Genomic DNA, 19,993 nt, shown 5'->3' with positions numbered 1-19,993 from the left:
AAACACCCTCTCGGCCCGTCCTCCCTCCTGCTGGCATATTCGTTCGTTCGTCCTTCTGCCTGGAAAATATGCTCGAGGCGAATCTCCCGGGAAGGCGAGGAGGAGAGTCTACAAGGAAGGACGGAAAATGAAGGACTGAGAGAGCGAAAGAGCGAGGCAACGAGTGCTTCCTGCCGCGTTGACGATAAACTTTCGAATAAGTTAAATACGCAGGGAATGAAGACGTATTACCCACTGCCTCTCGTATCTATGAGGATGCTGCGGCGGGTTTGAGGCAGGTGGAACGAAACTTCAAACTGTGCAAACTCTCTGACTCTCTTCTTTGCAGCTCCTTTCTTTTGGCACTGGCGTGCAGTTTCCTTGGTATCGCGGCGAGTGAGCAGGACCTTCCGTCGTCTGGACTGCAGTCAACGCTTCTCGCCAGTCACGAACTTCTACGTTGCCTTAGAACGTACGGGGATCTCTCCGAACAAAGTCTTTGGGCTACCAATTATTCTGCCCCTTCATTTAAATTAGTCGATTGTACGAGTATTAAGAATTTCGCCCATGCCAATGATGCGACTGATCTAGATTGTGTCTAGATACGTGTGGTTGATCTACCATGTCGGTAGTTTCCAATTGTCAAGGTTCGCTCGATCAAGCGCACGCATGCAGAGAGAAGCGTGCTCGTCATAGCATTGCGAAATCCAAGAGGGGAAGGGTGAGCAGAACCAAATTAAAACAGGCTACCCGGGACATGTCAGCGCGGCTGCTTGGATGCCGTCCCGTCGCCAAAGTCAACGCCAACGTCAACGCCAACGTCAACGCCAACGCCAACGCCGACGCCAACGCCAACGCCAACGCCATCGTCGCCATCGTCCCTAGCGCGACCAGCGCTAGCACGTCGTCGTTCTAGCACAGCGGTGTGCCGCTGCGGCTTGAAGGCTGAAGGGCCTGAGTTGGCAATAGTGGAGCACCCACTCGTGGCGACACTCGCGAGCGGCCTCATTGTCTCTCGAGAGACGCCGCGCGCTCCTCCAGCAGCCTACCGGTTCCCCTGTGCATCGTCTCCTTCCCTTCGGCCGCCATCCCTCTTGAACAGCCACGCTGGAGAACCGGGGACCCGGGGGAGCCAGGGGAGCGAAGAGGAGGCTCCAGCGGGAGGAAGCTGTACCGAGCTGGAGACACCTCTAGTACCTCTAGTACCTGCGGTACCTTCGGAAAAGGGGTTGACGATGGGTGGGGACTCTCTCCCCCCCCCCTCCTCGCCCCTCGTCACGTGGGGGTAGCAACGCTTCACTTTACTAGAAACCCTAATAAGCTTATACAGCACTCTCGTCTCCGTCACAGCTAAGCCGCGCCGATGCGCCCCGCGTTCTATCGACTTCGGCGCCCAGCGTCGGTCTCTCGCGGGCCTCAAGCCTATGCCACTGGTCTCGTTCTCACTTGCGCGACCCTATAGTCTCCTTTGAGAATGAGTCCTTCGGCAGGTTTACAATGGCATTTTATAGCGTCCACATGTCTGCGCTGATGCTAGAATTGAGCCGATCGACTTGAACGACAAACGAGCTGCCGACGATCGTTCGGACTTTGATTGGCATGCCCATTAATTGGGAAATTGGTCACGGGCAGTGGACAACGGTCGATGGGTAACGAGGCTCAGGTGAGAATGAAATTCATATCACGGACTGTTAGTCAGCTTTTGGCAGCAGCTTGCGAGACGCGGACCGTGATCGGGCAACCCTGCAAGACAATGGCGGCTAAATTCCCTCTGCAGAGCAGTAAGCTCGAATGGGGAGGCTGGTTGAGAACGGTTGAGGATGCTGAAGGAGAGGGTCGGACCCGAGATATCTGCTGGACCTCCCGTGTCGCGATGCCTTTCCTGCTGGCTCCGAAGATTCCGCATCTTTCCTTTGTGGAAGTACGGTAACGCTGGCTAGACACTTGCTTTCGTTGGTGAGGATGCTCGTGCGGCGTGTCGCGTATGTGCATACACTCTCCCAGCCAGCCAGTCACCTAGTCAACCAACTACAGGAGAGGGAGAGAGAGAGAGAGAGAGGGGGGGGAATTTACGCGAGACCCGAAACGCCCTTTCACATTTATACCTTCTGCGACGGTGAATCCATTTTCAACGTACGGTGCTCGCGTTTATGGATTCCTTATGAGTGCCACGGAAAAAAGGGCTCTCCTCAAAAAGCAGTGGGACTCGTTCATTCGAACGTCAAGAATTTCGGTATTCAAGAGTTGTCTGTATAAGTATAGTCATCTGCATATAGGAAAGGCATAATCATGAAAATCAAATGATTAGGCTCTAATACTGGAACGACAAAAATACATTGACACGAACACACTAGCTGCCGAAGTAACGACCCTTTGAGAGAATATTTCTGAATAATAATAATAATAATAATGGTTGGAAGACTACAATAGGCTAAGTGCTGCTATATGTATATTTGTATAAAGAAACATGTGCGTGGAATCATTTTCATGCTATGGTCATCGTTCGAGCTTTGCATCGCTCTTGCCAACGTGAAAACAAGTTCGATCGATCGGTGGGCATATGAGTCCTTGGATATACTACATGGAAACGGAACTTCGAATTCATTCGGTTGATGTTGACAATAATAATTTTGATGATGCAGATACGATTATTCTGCAAGGACACGATCTCAAATTGATATCCCACTGCGACAACCAGACTACGCGATGTTCGCAGGTTCGTCGGCCATGAGGCAGGACCCCTTCGCCGACTCGAGGTTGCACCTCTTTTTCCTCCTATTACGCATTTCCGGTTCGCTGAACCGGAAACGCTAAGATAAGACAGTCTACTCGTCCGTGCTAGAGCCACCTACCCAAGCAGTGTTAGCCATGGGCTTATCCGGAAAATATTATAGGCATGTGCTTCCTATAGATTATTATTCCAACTCTTGGTGCAGGAACATGCGCACGAACATGTTACGTGCCGGCAGCTGGTGAGATCTGGTGCCTCAGTAACATCCGGCTAAGGGTTGAGCACTGCGTAGTACAACGCATAGTTAACGCAGTAAACTTGATCAACGGACACTCCACTCGGAGAAACAAAGAAATAGAGAACAAGAAGCACGCGCGCTCCCTGTATCATGGGGACTCGGAATCTTCGCACTGGACCAACAGCCGCACTGATGTTCCACGATTTATAAGGATCGTCTCCAGTCCTTCCAATTGGAGGCTCCTTGGTCCTGCGAGGTTGGCATTAAAGGACACGTTGGCCCGTAATGCGTTTTCATGATTTTCCTTCTAGCCGGAACAGGGCCGACAGGTTGGCTAAGGGCTGCAAGGGGGTGGTCGGTAACGCTGCAACGATCGTTATTATGGGGCATCGGTGCTTAGCTAACTTCCTCGCGAGGGCGCTGCTATCTATGCTATCGCATTCGCGCTCGTTAACGCGCAGCATTCTCGAAATTACGTTTCCAGGCTAAATTGAAGACTCGCCTTGGAAGCTCCGATAACCTGCCAGGACATTGTTCCCATTAATCCAGCCAGAGCGCATCCACTGTTGCCTGTTTCGATAAATCGTTACTAGGCGCCATGCCGCAGGACCTTATCCGACGATCCGACGATCCGACGATCCGACGACCCTTTCCTTCGATCGTGTCACCGGCTTGCCAAACACTGAATTTCCTTGAACTCTGAGAAAAGCCTGACGCGGCACCTATCAGGGAGCTGCTCTACCGTGAAATACTGGGAGCTCTCTCCTCTTTTCGTAGCGCAGTTACTTCTCTCCATCTCCCTCACTCTCCTTATACACCTTCTTTCCCACTCTCTTGCACTTCTGTTCCGCACTATAGGTGCCACTGCACCCACCCTACACTATCACTATTTCCACTAGCAGCGTTGCCAGCAGTGCCACCCTTAGCTCGACACTTCCTTGACGGGGCAACCCTCTGGCACCTTTATCCCCAGCAGTACTTGGAGTATGAATATCGTCAGCCCTTTTTCACCCGCGTCAAACATATTTCGCCTGTCTCGGCTCACTTCGGAATCGTAAAGCGAAACGGCAAACGACGATAGATATCGTTCGAACCTGTGACCGAGATTCCTGCGAGATCTTTCCACCTTGTCGTCACGGGCTCACTCGGGTGCTCAGGATCATTCGGCTCACCCTCGCGGGGAGAGCCGGAAAATTTCATAAACGCGTTCTGATAAAGTCTTTTCAAAGACGTGAGAAACATGACTGAATACCCACATTTCTAAAATGTCTATAAACTGTTGCGTCACTATTTGAGCGACTGCGAGCTCGGAAGGTTTTCGTCGTTTCTTTACGACGCATAGATCCGCAATGTTTTTTCTTTTCTGCTTAGAATAATTGAAAGAGTGTGAAGGATTATTTCGGATCGCGTGTTTCCGTGGCCGAAGCGAAGGCTGAGGACGATTTATAAGCCAGACCTTTCGGCGTCTTCGAAACGCGAAATCCGCTCCGCAGACTCGCTTCGTTTCCTTTTACTTTTCTCGTTTTTGTGTTCGCGGCTGCCGCGCGTTCGCCTTCGCCATCTTCGCATCATTTGGAAGACGAATTTGGTACGCTTCGCTCCTCCTCCTCCTCTCTCTCTCTCTTTCTCTTTCTCTTTCTCTCTCTCGCACGTATGGCATAAAAGCCATTCCGGTGTTGTATGTGGTGTGTACATATGTATGTGCGCGTGCGCAAACGACAGCGCACCTAATGTTCCTCTTACTTTGTTATTCTCCTTTATTTTATCTCGCTTTACGTCAGCTTTATGTATCTCGAGCCATTAGCGCTTATGTCTCCGGCGGTTCGTTCGGTAACTGCGCCAGTGGGCGCTCGTCCGTTCGTCCGTTCGTCCGCTCGATGCGCCTTCGCAATTCGCAATTCGAAATTCGCTTTCGTTGCTTCTTTTACCTCTTTTGTGTTTCTACATACGCAATTCTCTCTTCTTCCTTCTCTTTGGCAGCTCCACTAAGGCCATGCTGCTCTATCGCACTAGACTCTATAGGTGGGCCCACACTTTTCGGCTTTTCAACGCTCCACAGCGCGATAACGCCTGCTCCAAGTTTTTGTGTAACTTGTAACTCTTCTCAATGTTTATGGCTTGCACATTGAGCCTCGATTCTTCACAACTGGCCAAAATGGTGTAACGAAGAGTTGTCACAGACCTGCAGGGGTTCAAGATCGTGAAAGGTTGTATTTTTCTTTAAGAAAGAGGTAGGTGGCGTTGGAGTAGAGGGCACGAGGAATCTTTTTTTTTTTTCAACGGACGGCCAGGAAAGGAGGTCCCTTGTTGCCACAAATAAATCAAGTCCCCGCTGCGAGCATCTCGAGAAGTAACGAGACGCCGAAAATGTCATTTGGTCCGTTCGCGGCTGTTTTCTTCTTAATGGTTGCTCGCATATGGCCGACCCCACGCGAGACAAGCCTGGCAGCCAGAGTGGTGATGGACTGGCCTGAAACCTTGATTGATGATTTGAGCCCCAGCGACGAGTCCCCTGACACGTGGGTTTTCCTTTTGGCCAAACCCAGCTTCCACGTACGTTCCTTTCTTTTCTAAGTTTTGGATTCTTCCTTTCCCCAAAAACGAAATTCTTTACTGTACTGCATGGGCTGAGATAGAACCAAGTAACTGAATCAATGCTACAATCAGTCAATCAATTTCTCATCTCGCTTTCCCTCTTCATCTCCGTGGATTGTCACTTGAACCCTTGAACCTTTGTCATTTTCCCCTTTGCCACGAATCTCTTGCTATCGGTCGGTATTCCGGCGTTCCTAGTTAAGGTATCTAGGTACCCCATAGCCGCCTGAACTGATAGCGGGTATTTCGCTATGGAGACTAAAAAAACAGTTTGAAGTCGAACGCGGAGAATCTCGCGATGGTGCCTTTAATCTACCGAAGCCTTCGCAATGGCGTAAAGACCTCACCGTTCGGAGGGACTTGCAATAAGGAAGAACCAAAGGGAGACCGAGAGACTGGGGGAAAGGGAGGGAATGAGGGGAGAGGGATAAGATTCGTTCAACGTAAGTATCTTTGTGCGTAGGCTGACACTCCTCTGTCGTCCTCATTTCGACCCCCCAAACCCACAGCTCCATTACTTCTGAACGTTGCTCGGCATTTCGTTAAAGTTCTGTCGCGCTTTCGCGAGGTAAGTGACGCGCGCGAAATGTGTAAGGGGTTGTGGCTTACAAATTCATTCGACAGGGGTGAGTGTCCCTGACGCTGGAGGACGCCCGATGGGGAGGCGTACGGGAGCGAAGGGTGTCGGAGCCCATTAGTTATCGCTGAGACTTGCCTGAATAAATTCGTGGGATTTTGTTACTCGGTTTTGAAAGGCGCGACAAGGTCTTGGGAGGTCCACTTACGGCGAAGCCCTCTCTATTTCACTTTTCCTTCCGCTTCCGCTTGCCTCCTCCCTTCTCTGTTTTTCTCTTTTCATCTGTTATTCCGATTATCCTCTTCGTCCACTGTCCTGTCCTACCCAATTGCCGTGTATCGCTGAGTCTCAACATCCTACCACGGACGTGATCGCTTCGAGCGAGCACCACTTGACAACCATGGAGAGTTCAGAGGAACTGGGTGTGATCTTGCTCCATTTGCAGGTGGCGTTTGCACTCTGAGACATTGTCGCAAAAACAATTGGTGGCGTTCGAGAATTCATCTGTCCGAAAATTGACAACGTGCCCTGTCATATTCTTTCTTGTTAAGCGTAAACAGCGTCGTTGCCAGTGGGAACAGTCAGGGACTGACTCCAGGAGTGTCGATCTCTCGTATTCAAGAGTTCCAATGGAAGGGAGCTCTATCCTCCCCGCCCAGACTCACTTATGTGATAATAATCGATAATCTCGATCAATCAGTGTCACCGAGTTATCCAAACGGATTTGGTCCTCTCGAGTCGACGCTGCTGTCATCGACGTCACTGCCAACGTATATCAAGGCGTTTGCGTATTGTTACTGTCTGTACTTACTCTGTCTGTACTGCATGTTTTTTTATATAATATATGGTTGCCGTTAGCTCATCCTGTGGTCGTCCAGAGCAACTGGATGATCATTTTGCAAAAGTTTGGGCGACATAGCTACATACATATATAGTCGATTCTCCCTCTGACCGACGGTCCACCTTGTTTGCTCTGTGAAACCGTGTTAAAAAGCCCCTCAGTTTAACGCTCAAATTTACGGAATCGGCTAACCTTCCAGCACCTTCCAGCACCTTCCAGCACCTTCCATCATCGTCCGTCGACGTTCCACCTGCCTCCCTACCTCGTTTTCAAACACCTGCGACTGTTTAGTTAGGACGGGGAACGCGCGTTAATTGACTGGTTTCAACTTATTAGTGTGTCTGCCGTGCATTTTAAAACTGGATTAACTGAGAGCGCTGTGGCACTGGCTGGCTCGGATGGCACTAGGCAAATAACTACCTTGTAGTCGCCACACTCCGAGAGCTCAATGTCACGTAAACTCTTTACTCGTTCGACATTGAGTATTGACTATTCTCTTCCATTTCGAATTTCGACTTTCCAACCATATGTATTCACCAGCACTGCGACAGACACGAATAATAATTCATTCTCGTGCGTGCCAAACAAAGGCAGACCTAGGGCCATTCGAGTCATGGCCGATACCTTTCTCTTCTTCAAGTTGGCAGTATGCTACAACTGTACATTTTAATGTATTTTTTTTTTCAAATTATTCAAGTCTGCACAGTGTCGACTATCCAAGATAAATCCAAGTGATAGTGTAATTGTATGGTGTACGGACTGCCTCCGGTCGACTCTCGCTTTTCGATTGAACGCTGTAAACGAATCTCAAAGCGCGACTTTTTTAAGTGTAAATAAGGAAGTCTACAGGGGAGTATAAACGAACGTAAGTGAATCCAGCGTCCAATGTCCAGAGTCCAAAGCCGACTACTGCCGGTTCGAACGCAACGCCAACGGGAGCAATTAGTTAATTGAGTTGATCGATGAATTTCATTCGCGCGGCGCGGACCAACTCGACGTCTGATTGAGAACATCCACTTGACGCGTATGTACAAACTGCCTGCAGCATTTCCAGCAGGCGTCTCGCTCCGGAAAGTCCAGAATTGCCACCACTACAATCGCCAGCATCAGAACCATTGACACCACTACACTCTCACCTTGGCAGCTCGACATTCGATATTCCTCCTCAGTTTGAACTCTGACACTTGCTCTCATTCTCAGAAGCTCTGCCATTAGTAGAGAGATAGACAGTAGGAATTTAAAGACAAGCCAGCATTTAATTCTAAGTTTGTCCTGTAAAACGGAATAATCAGCAAGCAGAAGAATCGTATATTATGAACACATCGCCCTTGCAAATGACCGAACGAAGAAAGTTAAGGGCAATAAGTTGATTCGTTCGCCCAGCGATGTCGCTCATGGAACACGAGGATACAAAGACGGATGAGCAATGGACAAGGAACGATGTCTCTTCGAAGCGACGTACCGTCATACAGATTCGGAATCATCTGTCCGAGAATACTGGGAAGAGGGCGCGAGACTCCACGGTCTACGGATGTAGATAAAGCTGCACAGGGACACGGAATTTCGACGTGACTCAGCGGCCTGTCTGGGGAACGGCGAGAGAGTCGCCACTTCACTCGGTGTTTGGGATTACGAAGAATCGAGAAGTAGTACTACACACCTCTGTGAAGTTAGCCCATCACTATGCTCATTTAAAAAAAAATAGTTGGAGTTCTCATTGCCCGCAGAAGAGTTATAGAGTTCCTGATGGTTTTTAGAAATAGTTCTGTCGATTAAATGTGGAAAATCGCGATGTAAAAAATGAGGGGCTAACTTCACGGCGCCCACCATTTTTGAAGAATGTAATTTTTTTAGGATTTCTGAATAGATTAACAATAGTTCTGTATAGTTTTCGGTACTTTTTATCAATAGTTCCGGTCATTATCCGCTTGAAAATAAAATTTGAAAAAATGCGTTAGCCTACCATCTTTTAGAAAATCGTATTTTTTTCAGTGTTCTGGATAGTTCTCAAAGAGTTCTAGAGTTCCCTGCAGGTTTTGGGTACAATACTGTAACGTAGTTCTTTTCCTTAACTCGACACCGACAGCAAAACATCCGAGAACGAACTATCTCCGAGAAACAACCTGCGTTACCTTCGGCCGTCCACCTTTCGCTCACGCATCCGTAAGCCAGGCGGACGCCAGCCAATTCTTTTTCCACCGGGAACTGACGAGCCGGTATAAACTGGGAGTTGGGGTTGAACAGGCCCAACTCCACCAAGAACGAGAGCTCTGACGGAACCTATCGGACGAGGCGATAGCTTAACGGATCCTGTCGATTTTTGGGGAAGCGTAAAATCGAGAAACTCAACCGTAGGTGCTGATCTTTGGGGTCGCGTAAAATCAGCAAACGCACGGAGAGCGAATCTTAAGTATCTATCGAGATCCCTTCACCAATTAATAAATTGGGAGACTCACCGGAGCTGGTGCAGCTAATCCGTGGAGGCCGAGAACTGCATCCCAAGGACACTCTGGTGGACACTACACTAAAGCACTGCACTACACTTCCGGAACACTCACAGGAATTCATAGAATTGCCTGGATATCGCGAGAACAACGCGAGGACTGTACGAACCGAGAACTTGCTATACCGTAGCGAAACACGGCAAGAAAAACTATCAACAGATAGCACGGGAGCACGAGCCAGCCCGTGACACCTCGGTCGGTGCCCGGAAACAAACTGCTTTGACAATAGCCAAACTGCAATAGCCAAATGCCAAATCCGAGAAGCAATCATTCTGATTGGTCGAGAGCCTTTTAACCAATAACCCTTCTATCTCCTTCCAGTTATCCCTTTAAACCAAATCGAGAGCATTTCTTAACGAAACGGTACGTAACTTTTGGAGATCCTCCACGCGGCCGCTTCCCCAGGACATCGGGCGACAGCTGGGCACCACATCCTTAACTCGGGCAGGAGGTTCCTCTCCTGCCCTTAACCGTGTCACAAATATCTCCACCCGCTCTACAGACCTTTGCCCATCTCCAGCGAGGCGCCGGTGTTTCACCCGGGCTTCCGCCGATCCGCGGAGACGTCTCCGTCGGGTCGTCTCCTCTGCCGGGCAACTCGGTACGTCGAGACTATCTCCCCACGGCAGATTCGAGCACCTCGACCTCAACTAAACCATAATGAAATCTTACGAGAGCCTTGACATAACTATACGAATGAACCCGAGAGTGTAGCTTCTGAGCAGGGTGGCGACCCGAAGGGAACCAGAAATCGAGAACGTTATCTGTATCGGTAACCGGAGCCGCCTTGGGACCGTGATTCGAAAAATCACGTCACAATACATATCCAGATTTCGTCAAAAAGTCATTTTGAAATGAGTATTTCAAAAAATCAATTAATTGTATAAAATCTGATACTCCCGAAATACTGGATGGATTAATTAAGTCCAAGTATTCGTTTTGTAGAACTCTGAGAGCTATCAGGAACTCCTATCAGAACACCTGGAACTCTTCATTCTTTTTTTTTCTCGAACCTACCCTACTTGCTGCACAGAATGTTCGAAGTTGCAGAGCTCTTTCAATTTTCGTTTCTCAGTTTTTTGCCATAAGAATTATCGATAGAACTCTTTGAGAACTATCCAGAACTCCGCCGTGAAGCTAGCCCCTCATTTTTTTAAATCGCGATTTTCCACGTTTAATTGACAGAACTATTTCTAAAAACCATTAGGAAATCTAGAACTCTTCTGCGGGCAATCAGAACTCCAACTATTTTCTTGAAATGAGCATAATGATGGGCTAACTTCACATAGGTGTACTACACGTGGGCAACCAACATTTAGGCGCAGTCGATCTCAGGATCCCAACGTGACGATTGGCGGAGAGGGCAAGGAGCGTGCTCCAGAGAGGCCGTCATCAGGAGATTTGCACGTGACTGCGACAGATCCAGAGGTTCGTCCAATTCGCAACGGACGCTGAATAACTGAATACCAATTTAGGAGGCTAATTTCGGAACATCGGTACTTAAACCTAACTATTTGGGGAATGAGCTGATCCCAGCTATATTGTCTCCCCCTGCCCCTCCCCCTCCGCTCATCATACACGCACACACGCATACCCTTTCATGATTACGAATGATGCGTAGAAGCGCAACCAAGGTCCGTCCGAACATTGACACACGTGTCCTTCTTCCCATCTTGTACCTTTGTGGAAATGCCGCCGCCGCCGCCGCCGCCGCCGATTACATTTTCCGAGCAAGTCTCTCCCTCCCTATACCTACTCGCACTCACAATCTCTCCTTCTTCGTCGCGCAGATCCTTCTAATACTCCCGTTCACTCTGTCTCGTCTCGCCTTACGAATCTTGGGAACCTTAGGAACCTCTGCCAGTTCCTCATACAAAAGGTAGCTGACTCGGAAAGTTTCTTCTCGCGAGTAGGTAGAAGGTCGACAGGCCGCCGCATCTGTTGCTCGCGACGCTGCACGCAGAAAAGCTCGGATCTACGAGACAGGATCGTAGCTGCCGAATTGAAATCAGAGTCGAAAGGCCGCAGGAAATAATGGGCGATTCTCGGAGTGCGGATGATGTCGCGCGGACTAGTAGTACGTGCCTGTTACGTGGGGTAGACCGTGGGTGGGCCGTGCACGTTGAGTCTATGCGTGCGTCGAGGGTCTCGAGGGGTCGTGAGATCGCCGCGCCGAGCAAATAGTATAGACTGGCTGACCGACTGGCTCAGTGGTGCACGTGGTCCTTGACCGACGTTGTGACTCCCAAACGGAGTAGGCCTGGCTGCTCCGTTGTCCTCGCTGGAGAAGAAGGTAGCAGCCTACAAGCACAAAAGCGCGGCTGTCCGAAGTTATTGCGAGGCCTCTGGGAAGTCAATGCACGAGTCGAGAACCAAGAGGACTCCGAGAGCCTGTTCAAGTAGTCGAGCCGATCGGGTGGTCGGCCGTTCGGCCGTTCGGCCGTTCGGCGGGCATCTTGAAGAGGATAAATCGGGCAAGCGAGCAGATCGGAGCAGGCCGAGCAGGCGAGTAGCTCGCACTCGGAGGCGGACCGTGCTGGCCCCCTCCCGCCGGGAGTCTCTGGTAGCCGCGCAAGCGCGTCCGTCCTCTCGCTCGCTCTCCCGCTCGCGGGATCGAGCTCTCTCTCTTTCGGCCAGAGTTTCCGCAAGGACGCCCCTCGCCCCCCGGCGAGAGCGCAGTGTCGCGTCGAACCTCTCGCAGAGCGCGTCGCACGTCTGAGTACCGGCCGCCGCCCGTCATCAGTCGCCGTACCGCGCAGCCACGTAACTCACCTTCTTAGTTTTTAGTAGTCAGTAGTAGGGAGTCGCGTTTTCTGTCTATCCACGCGATCCGATCGACGTAACTCGACGTGTCCGGCGACGACGACGACGTGAAATCACCACAACCACCACCACACCATAACACCACCACATCACCACCATCGCCGCCATCACCACACCGCCACCGCCACCGCCACCGCCGCCACCGCCATCACCACCACATCCATCATCAACGTCATTGCCATCGCTACCGCCAAACCGCCACGGTCTTCACTGAACCACTGACAATATCATAAGCAAATAGCTGATTTATTGATATCATTACAACTAGTAGAAGGATCAACACAAGAGGCATCGCAAGCGACAGCACTGGTACCTTCCTATAAAAAGTTGGCAGTAGCAGTGATAGCCGTCACCGTCACCGGTAGAAAGTCACGGATCGTCAAGTGGAGAGAACAAGAGAGAGCGAGAGAAATAGAGAAATAGTGACAGAGAGGGAGGGAGGGAGAGCGAGAGAGACAGAGGCCACCCCGCGACAATCTCATTGAGCCCTGCGTGAAATGGAACCTCAGAGTCAGGAGATCGTGGCAAGCGGCTCGCCTGCTGAGGTGCCCAACGATCCAGGGTACGAATCATCCCTCTTATAAAACGGATCCAGGCAGAGCGAACAGACCACAACCATGATATGCGAGGAGATGAAAAAGGAGTGAGAGGGGAGGGGGATAGAGAGGGAGGGAGGGGGAGAGGGAGGGAGAGAGAGAGAGAGAGAGAGGGAGAGAGAGAGAGAGAGAGAGAGAGAGAGAGAGAGAGAGAGAGAGAGACGGAAAGGGGAAAGCAATGGAAAAGAACGCGCGCGATCTCTTTTTCCCGAGAGGCTGCGATCGAAGGAGTGAGAGGGAGTGCGAGAGGGTGCACGAGGAAGAGAATGTGAGAAAGAGATGGAAAGAGTGGGGAGAATGAAAGGGTGGATATTACGACTACTGGGACTATGGTAGAAAAGAACAGCCATGGCCGCCGCACAATTTCAATCGCAAACAAGAGTTTGCAATTTTAAGAAGAAAACTATATTCTTTAATCGAAATTCTGCACCTTCTCTGCGTTGGAAAATGTCTATCGCGTGTCTCCCTAAAACCGAATATTAGCATCCACCGAACCTTCCCAGACTCGAATCAGTAGACTGTTATCGTACCTCTCAGACATGTACAAGCGAGCGAGAGAAAGAGAGAGAGAGAGAGAGAGAGAGAGAGAGAGAGAGAGAGAGAGAGAGAGAGAGAGCGAGTAAATATGCGGTGAGGGGAAATAAAGTGGGTGGATGGAAGGGAGTGAGTTTCGGAGGGCGGTTGTAGGCGCTACTGAAGCCGCATAACCCATGGACTCCCCCACCGCCCTCGTCCCAATACGGAAGCAATCTAATAAAAATTGACAAGTGTACACTGGCATTTCGGTGATTTCATAATGTTGTGTTGCGTTATGTTGTTTTCCGGTTACGTTCGGTTTCCCGGTTTACGCGATAGCGTGTCTATCGGCGCCAGCTCGATTGAAATACTTGGTGATTATATTATGTTCATAAACGTGATTGCCCCCCCGCCCCCATCCCTCCGTGCAAATTTGACGGTCTTCGATTCACTTTTTCCTCTCTCGGAAGAAAATTTGAGAAATACGGCTACGCCAGTTGTTTTTCCGTTAGTCGACTTTGCCGAATTTCCCGCCCCGAGATGGCATAACCTATTCTGGCCTGGCCTAGCCTGACCTGATCCGCCATGAAGCGTCGACGCCTGATCGACCGTCTCTTCGTGAGCCAACGTTGTTCAGTGCCGCCATGCGAATTTAATTTCAAATGAAAAATTGAGAATCGGAGTCGTGACGTTTTTGCACGACAGGCCGCGTTATTCTATTGTTAAAGGAGAGTGCCTTTCTTAATGTCATATTTCACGTTCAGAATTCAAATCTTACGAGTTGACAGGGGAGAAATATTGTTGCTCAGAAGCCATGGTGAATATTTTAGCCCGAATGTAGTATGGTTCGATCAGTCTAAATAAATGACTGAGTGAGAAGATCGACGAATCCATGATTCGGTGTATCGCATTCACCTTGGCTCAGGATGGAGCTCACCGTTCTTAGGTCTTTGGTAGTTGGTAGTTGGTAGTTGGTAGTTGGTAGTTGGCACTGCTTGGTATGTATTGGAAAATCGATGGCTTCGAACGCGAGTGCGGCGCGGGCCACGTGACTTCATCCATTACGTGGGAATTGTCGCGGCAGAGATATCCGAATGGTCGACCGTACTTGTGATAACAACTCTTCCCGCTGTGCGCTCGGGCTTGATTCTTCAGGCCTTCCTTGAGTAGCAAAAAGGCCGCGACGGCGAGACGAATTATTTCCATTGGAGGATTCCCTCGGAATCGGGAGCTGGCGCTTCCGTTTGCAGCTTCTTCGCTTTCAGCCTAAACGATTTGTCAAGCGAAGCCTGGGATGCAAAGTGTCGAAGCCGAAAATGAAAGCGCGATTCGGTATTTTTCCTACCAATTGAAAGGCGTGCGAGGATCCCAGTATCGATTGGTTACGGCCTGAGAGGCGACACGGCGGAGCAGCAGGGCAGCGCGGGACGTGGACTCGTTAATCCATCGATGAACGAACGAACGAATGGAAGAATGAATGAATGATCGAATGATCGAATGATCGAATGACCGAATGACCGAATGACCGAATGGAAGGAGTGTGACACACGAGAGCGCTTGAAAAAGCGAAAATCAGAATTTAAAAGCTCAACGGCGTAAGAGGAAATTGCAAAGACACGGCGCATTTACTTTACTCGATGTACTAGTGAGGAGGAAATAGGCTGGTCGAGTGTTCCTGAGGCGAGAAGCTCGCGTAATTATTTCGGAAACATTGGACGTGTTTCCTTTTATAATTTTCAGTGACTCATCGATAAAAGAACGCGCGAAAAAGAGATTAAATCGATTATCGGTTCGTATCAGTTTCGCCGGGATAAATCAATTTTTGTTAATTTGAAAGTTCAGTTGATGTGTGGTGACACCTGTCGTCGACAAGTGGAGATTGCGCAGGGGTAACGGAAGTTACCCTCTGCCGACAGCTTCCTCTTTACTTCCTCCTCGCCTTCCTCCCGGGAGACTGGATGATCAGACGATGCTGACGGAATCATCTTTCTTTTCTAGGAAAATGTTCATCGGTGGTTTATCTTGGCAGACCAGTCCAGGTAAGACGATAACATATCTTACAAATCATACCATATACAATATATAGGATATAGTGTATTCTTATTTCTTATTTGTCATTACCGCATCTGCCGAAAAATACGTAGCCGACTGTCCATTTCGGTTTTTCATTTGCTAGATGAGGAAATTCCCAGCCAGTGCTAATTGCCGCCAGATGATGGCGGGAGTGTCGTCAGCGTTACACGTCGTCCTTTCATTGCGTCTTTTTTTCTTCTCTTTCTTCTACTTTCTCATCTATATCGACGAGATAGGCTAACTGACATTTTTCAAGCAACAAGAGAGCAATTTCTCTGTCTACGAATAAGATGTCTCCCTTTTCCTGAACTTTGTACATAAACATATTCCCTTGACTCTCGCACAGTGGAATATTTCGATCCGATATTTTCCCATAAGTAAAGGACTCATAACATTGATGTAGATCAATGCATGCTAACGCTCCTGCGCAACATCAGATCATCCCAAAAGTATTTGAGGAAGAGGAAATATTTAAGGAGAGGAAGAGAGAGAGAGAGAGAGAGAGAGAGAGAGAGAGAGAGAACAGTTTTCCACGAGAAAGAGAAAGGCGATATGCCTGATATCAGTGAAATGGCTTCCTTCCTAGCAAATAGTACGTTCGTGCTCTTGTCGGCCTCTGGATATCTCGACAATTCAGCGGTCGAGGAAGTAGAAGAAGCGTAGAAAGAGCAAGAAGGCAATGGAGGTGGGTGGAGGCCCAGTAGGCTCATTAGCGTTATTTACTGGTATTACGTAAGTCATTCTTGTGTGAGTCTTACTCGAGGCGGCGTCGCGAATCAAGTCCGCTCGGCCTGAAAAACTCTGCTGATGGCGTCCGTAGAGTTTTAGAGGAAATTTCTTGAAAAATCTTGTCATGCCTCTGCTACATTTATTTCTATTTCAATGTCCATTTTCATTCGGGTTCTCATTTCGCATTTAGTCCTTCCTTGTCCCTGATTCCATCGTGTTTCCCATGCCGTTTCGTCGAATTTAAGCGTCGCGACGCTCGCTATTTTCAAAGGTCGCGCTTCCCCGTTCTTATTTAGATCATCTCGACTATCTAAACCAGCAGCACATATCATTACGTGCGCGACTCACTCCAGATAAGAGGTTATTTTCGGTCCACACTAATTGGAATGAGTTATATTTAGAAACGAGCGCTAGGACCGCTCGGACCGCTCGGACCGCTAGGACACGGTAGTTCCCAGCAGAGACTCTTATGTCGGGCTGATTCAGAAAATCACGCTCTGCGTCTCTCTGAGTAATATTTTGTATCTTGGTCTTCGATTCCTCTCGTCCCCCACGTCCCATTTCCCGACCACTTCTTGTTCTTCCTCGCTCTTCCTCCTTCTTCCTCCTTCTTCCTCCGTCTTCCTCCGTACTGACACGTGCTCTACTGTAGTGACCGCTAATCGAGTTGCCGAAACTTTGGGGTTCAGGTATTCCCTTCGGGTCTATTCTTCTATTGGCTCCCGCGTTCACTCTTACTCTTCGAACAGTGGTAGATCGTCCCGATGCGGTCCCACTCCCCCAGCCCCGTCCATCTGTCTCTCTCTCTCTCTCTCTCTCTCTCTCTCTCTCTCTCTCTCTCTCTCTCCTTCGAAGTCTAATGGATGGTAACATTGTCATTATGGATGGGGGAAATTCATGCTAAGTGCAAGGGAACGGGGCATTGGCGCCCGTATAGTGCTTCCTTGACATTAACGTAGTAAGCAATAGGCAGTTCGTGGAATTCCCACGTAGTAAGGCAAAATACAGCCACGTGTCTCAGGTCGATCTACCCGCTGGCTCCCGGAGTATCGTGTGGTTAATCAGATCTGCGCTTACTAACGAGATCCATGAATTGGCGTTCCTTTTCGAGTTTTGCACTGAAGACGGCGATTGCAAGAGCCGTGCCTTCTCGCAGTTACCTAACCTAACGTCTCGATAACGAGATTGAAAACGCAAAGAGGCCCAGACTCTCTGACATCTGACGTCTCCCGACTTGCCGACTTCGTCGTCTGATGCAATCGAGCGCAATCGACTCTTCTCGTTTTGCATCGCCTCGTCCCTCTCGACGCGGCGGCTTCCTTGCTATTTTTAAATGCAGAAATTGTATCTCGACCTCTAAAGCCAAAACTGCTTGGTCGCCTCGCTTGCTGCTTCTCTTCTTCGGCTTCTTCCTGACCCATTTTTTGTGCGGCAGCTGCCATCGTCTTGTCTGCCAACCCTGATGGCCTCAATCTGGGCTGGCCAAGGTAAAGGACAGGAGACGTACGTGACGAGGCGTCGCGCGGCACCGTTAGACGTTCTTCGAGGGTCGCTCCACGGTATTGCCAATCGCATGTTACTGCGGAGCTATGTTCGGATCGCGGTCACATCCTAACCAAACGAAACAAACGAACCAAACGAACCAAACGAACCAAACGAACGGCAGCATCTCCATAGGAATGTTCCTGTCGTGCAGCCAGTTGATTCTTCTAGAGGTTCGAAACTCCAAGAAATTTGGCGACGTACCTGAAAAGTTTGAGGGCTCTGGATTCCTCGATCCCACGGCGACGATACAGCGCTTGTCAACAGACATACGTGTATGTACAATTGTACATGCATACATGGCGTTCATGATGCTCCGGTGACAGGTAAAGGGTTGAGGCGCGCGACGTAAAGCGGCGAGACTATCGGCAGCTGATTCAGCTTTCGTCCTGTGTTCTGTCGTCCTCGCGCGTTCGCCTCCCACCCCTCCCCCCTTCCCCATTGGGTCTTGCTGTCATGCGGGTGGGGTGGCGGGGTGGCGGGGTGGCGGGGCTTTCATTACGCAACTAGGTCGAAAGGAACGCCTAATTTATTTGCAACGTAACTAACTCCTCCTCGACTCTAGCCGACTGCTTGTTAGTCCGTTATTTGTTGGCATAAGCGGGGTCAACGACTCTCATTCTGCATAATTCGTCTTTCTTCGTACTTTCGCGTCACTCGGTCTCTCTCTCTCTCTCTCTCTCTCTCTCTCACACACAGCTAAGAGTCACCGTACTCCTTTTCTTTCCTCTTTGTTTTCAATGCGACTTGGCCAACCCGCTTCGGACTTCAGCCGACTTTATACTCTACTTGACTCTGTACGACCCGACTTTACACTTTACTTTTCTCGGCAGCTGTTCACGCACTTTCTAAGAATTATCGTTGACACCGAGTCTTTCTCTCTCGCTCTCTGTAACCAACCTCATCTCACTCTTGCGCTTCCTCCGCTCATTGGGCAAGCATTCCTTATCTTTTTCTCTTTATCCGTTCTTATCTGTATGTGTATCCCTGAATATCTGCATACAGAAACTAAACGTTGTTCTCTTATCGCGAGACCCTTACACCCGCCGACATACACCACCGCGTCTCCTCTCACTTTTTCACCTCGACTACACGCCGATAAGCTAACTCGAGGCGCGTGATAAGAGACGCTACGTTTGGAGCTCTCTTCCGTTTTTCACGACATCCCGGAAGTTCTTTGAAATTTATTTCCAAAAACAGCTCCCAGCTCCAGCTCCACGTAAAGTCTAACGTGAAGTTCCGCTGTAAGAGAGCCCTCTCGCTCTCCGTGTCGTCGCCATTAATTCCAGGATTCCTGCGAATATTTAGCTGCCACTCGATATCCCCTGTTAACTCGGAGAACTCTGAGAAGATACTCGGATGATCTGAATTGTGTAGAGGAGAGCTTCAATCGAATCGCTGGATCCCACCTACGTCACGGAATGATAACGAGCCCACGTGCTCGAACTGCCTATCACGTCGATAACTGACTTGTGAGTCCTCAAGCGAGCACTCAATGATTTCTACTTGTCATCCGCTATCGGCTACTGTCGCCCACTGCAAGGGGGATCTCATCTGTGTTTTTCTTTTCTTTTTAATTTCCAAATGTCACACGCGCGCTCCTTCCTCTCTGACTGTCTAGTCCCGAAGGATGGTCGCTGGTAGGTTGATCGAGGCGCAGGATAACGGCGTTGCGCAAGCATAAATGTTTATGTTTACGTCATGAGTTGTTTGATAATGCTATCGGTACCGTTTGAGTGTCGATGCTGTCGACGTATCGGCTGAGCCATCTACTCCTCTATTCGTTTATCCGTTTACATGCACACCCATCCATCCGGCTTCTCCTGCCGCTGTCAAGTCTCGACGTGGGGAAGACTTTGAAAAGTTCCCTTTGAAGGTCTACGGCTCCCTCGGGAGTGCCAAAGAATTCCAGATGTATTTTCATACGAACAGGCTTTCCATGTATAATGCTGGAAAGTTACATCAGTCTGCAGCCCTCAATCTGTACTGTTATATTTGCGTAAGTATTCGCCTACTCGCATCTACGGAGCCGAGTCGTTGTTTACGGAAGTGACGTACATTGATCTGTCTCGTCTGCTGCGAGCGTCAGAGTCCGGGTCACCAACACTTAAGCAGGCAGACACGAAGCGTGACGTAGGGTTAGAGAGGGTTAGCGAGGGTGGGCGAGAGTTAGAGAGAGAGAGAGAGAGAGAGAGAGAGAGAGAGAGAGAGAGAGAGAGAGAGAGAGAGAGAGAGAGAGAGAGAGAGAG

The 19,993-nt window shown here is 49.5% G+C and overlaps 1 protein-coding gene across 10 annotated transcripts in view; it reads left to right on the top strand.

Moving 5' to 3' along the window:
- Positions 1-11,989: 11,989 nt before the first annotated feature.
- The window catches only part of LOC107268823 (RNA-binding protein Musashi homolog Rbp6), a 206,405-nt gene continuing 198,401 nt past the window's right edge, over positions 11,990-19,993 (top strand). For 3 of the 10 annotated variants that reach the window (XM_015741961.2, XM_015741960.2, XM_015741959.2), the window contains exons 1-2: positions 12,124-12,850; positions 15,399-15,439. In XM_015741961.2, the coding sequence (XP_015597447.1) occupies positions 12,786-12,850; positions 15,399-15,439 (106 nt within the window). In that variant the 5' untranslated portion in view covers positions 12,124-12,785. Of the gene's footprint in view, positions 12,851-15,398; positions 15,440-19,993 lie in introns of those variants that run through there. The other 7 variants (XM_015741958.2, XM_015741957.2, XM_025086098.1 and 4 more) reach the window with 6 other exon arrangements.

The sequence above is a fragment of the Cephus cinctus genome, unplaced genomic scaffold (assembly GCF_000341935.2).
Source record: "Cephus cinctus unplaced genomic scaffold, Ccin1 Ccin1_scaffold0593, whole genome shotgun sequence".
NCBI lineage: Eukaryota > Metazoa > Arthropoda > Insecta > Hymenoptera > Cephidae > Cephus > Cephus cinctus.
The sequence above is the reverse complement of the archived record's forward strand: the minus strand, read 5'-3'. Positions and strand labels throughout refer to the sequence as shown.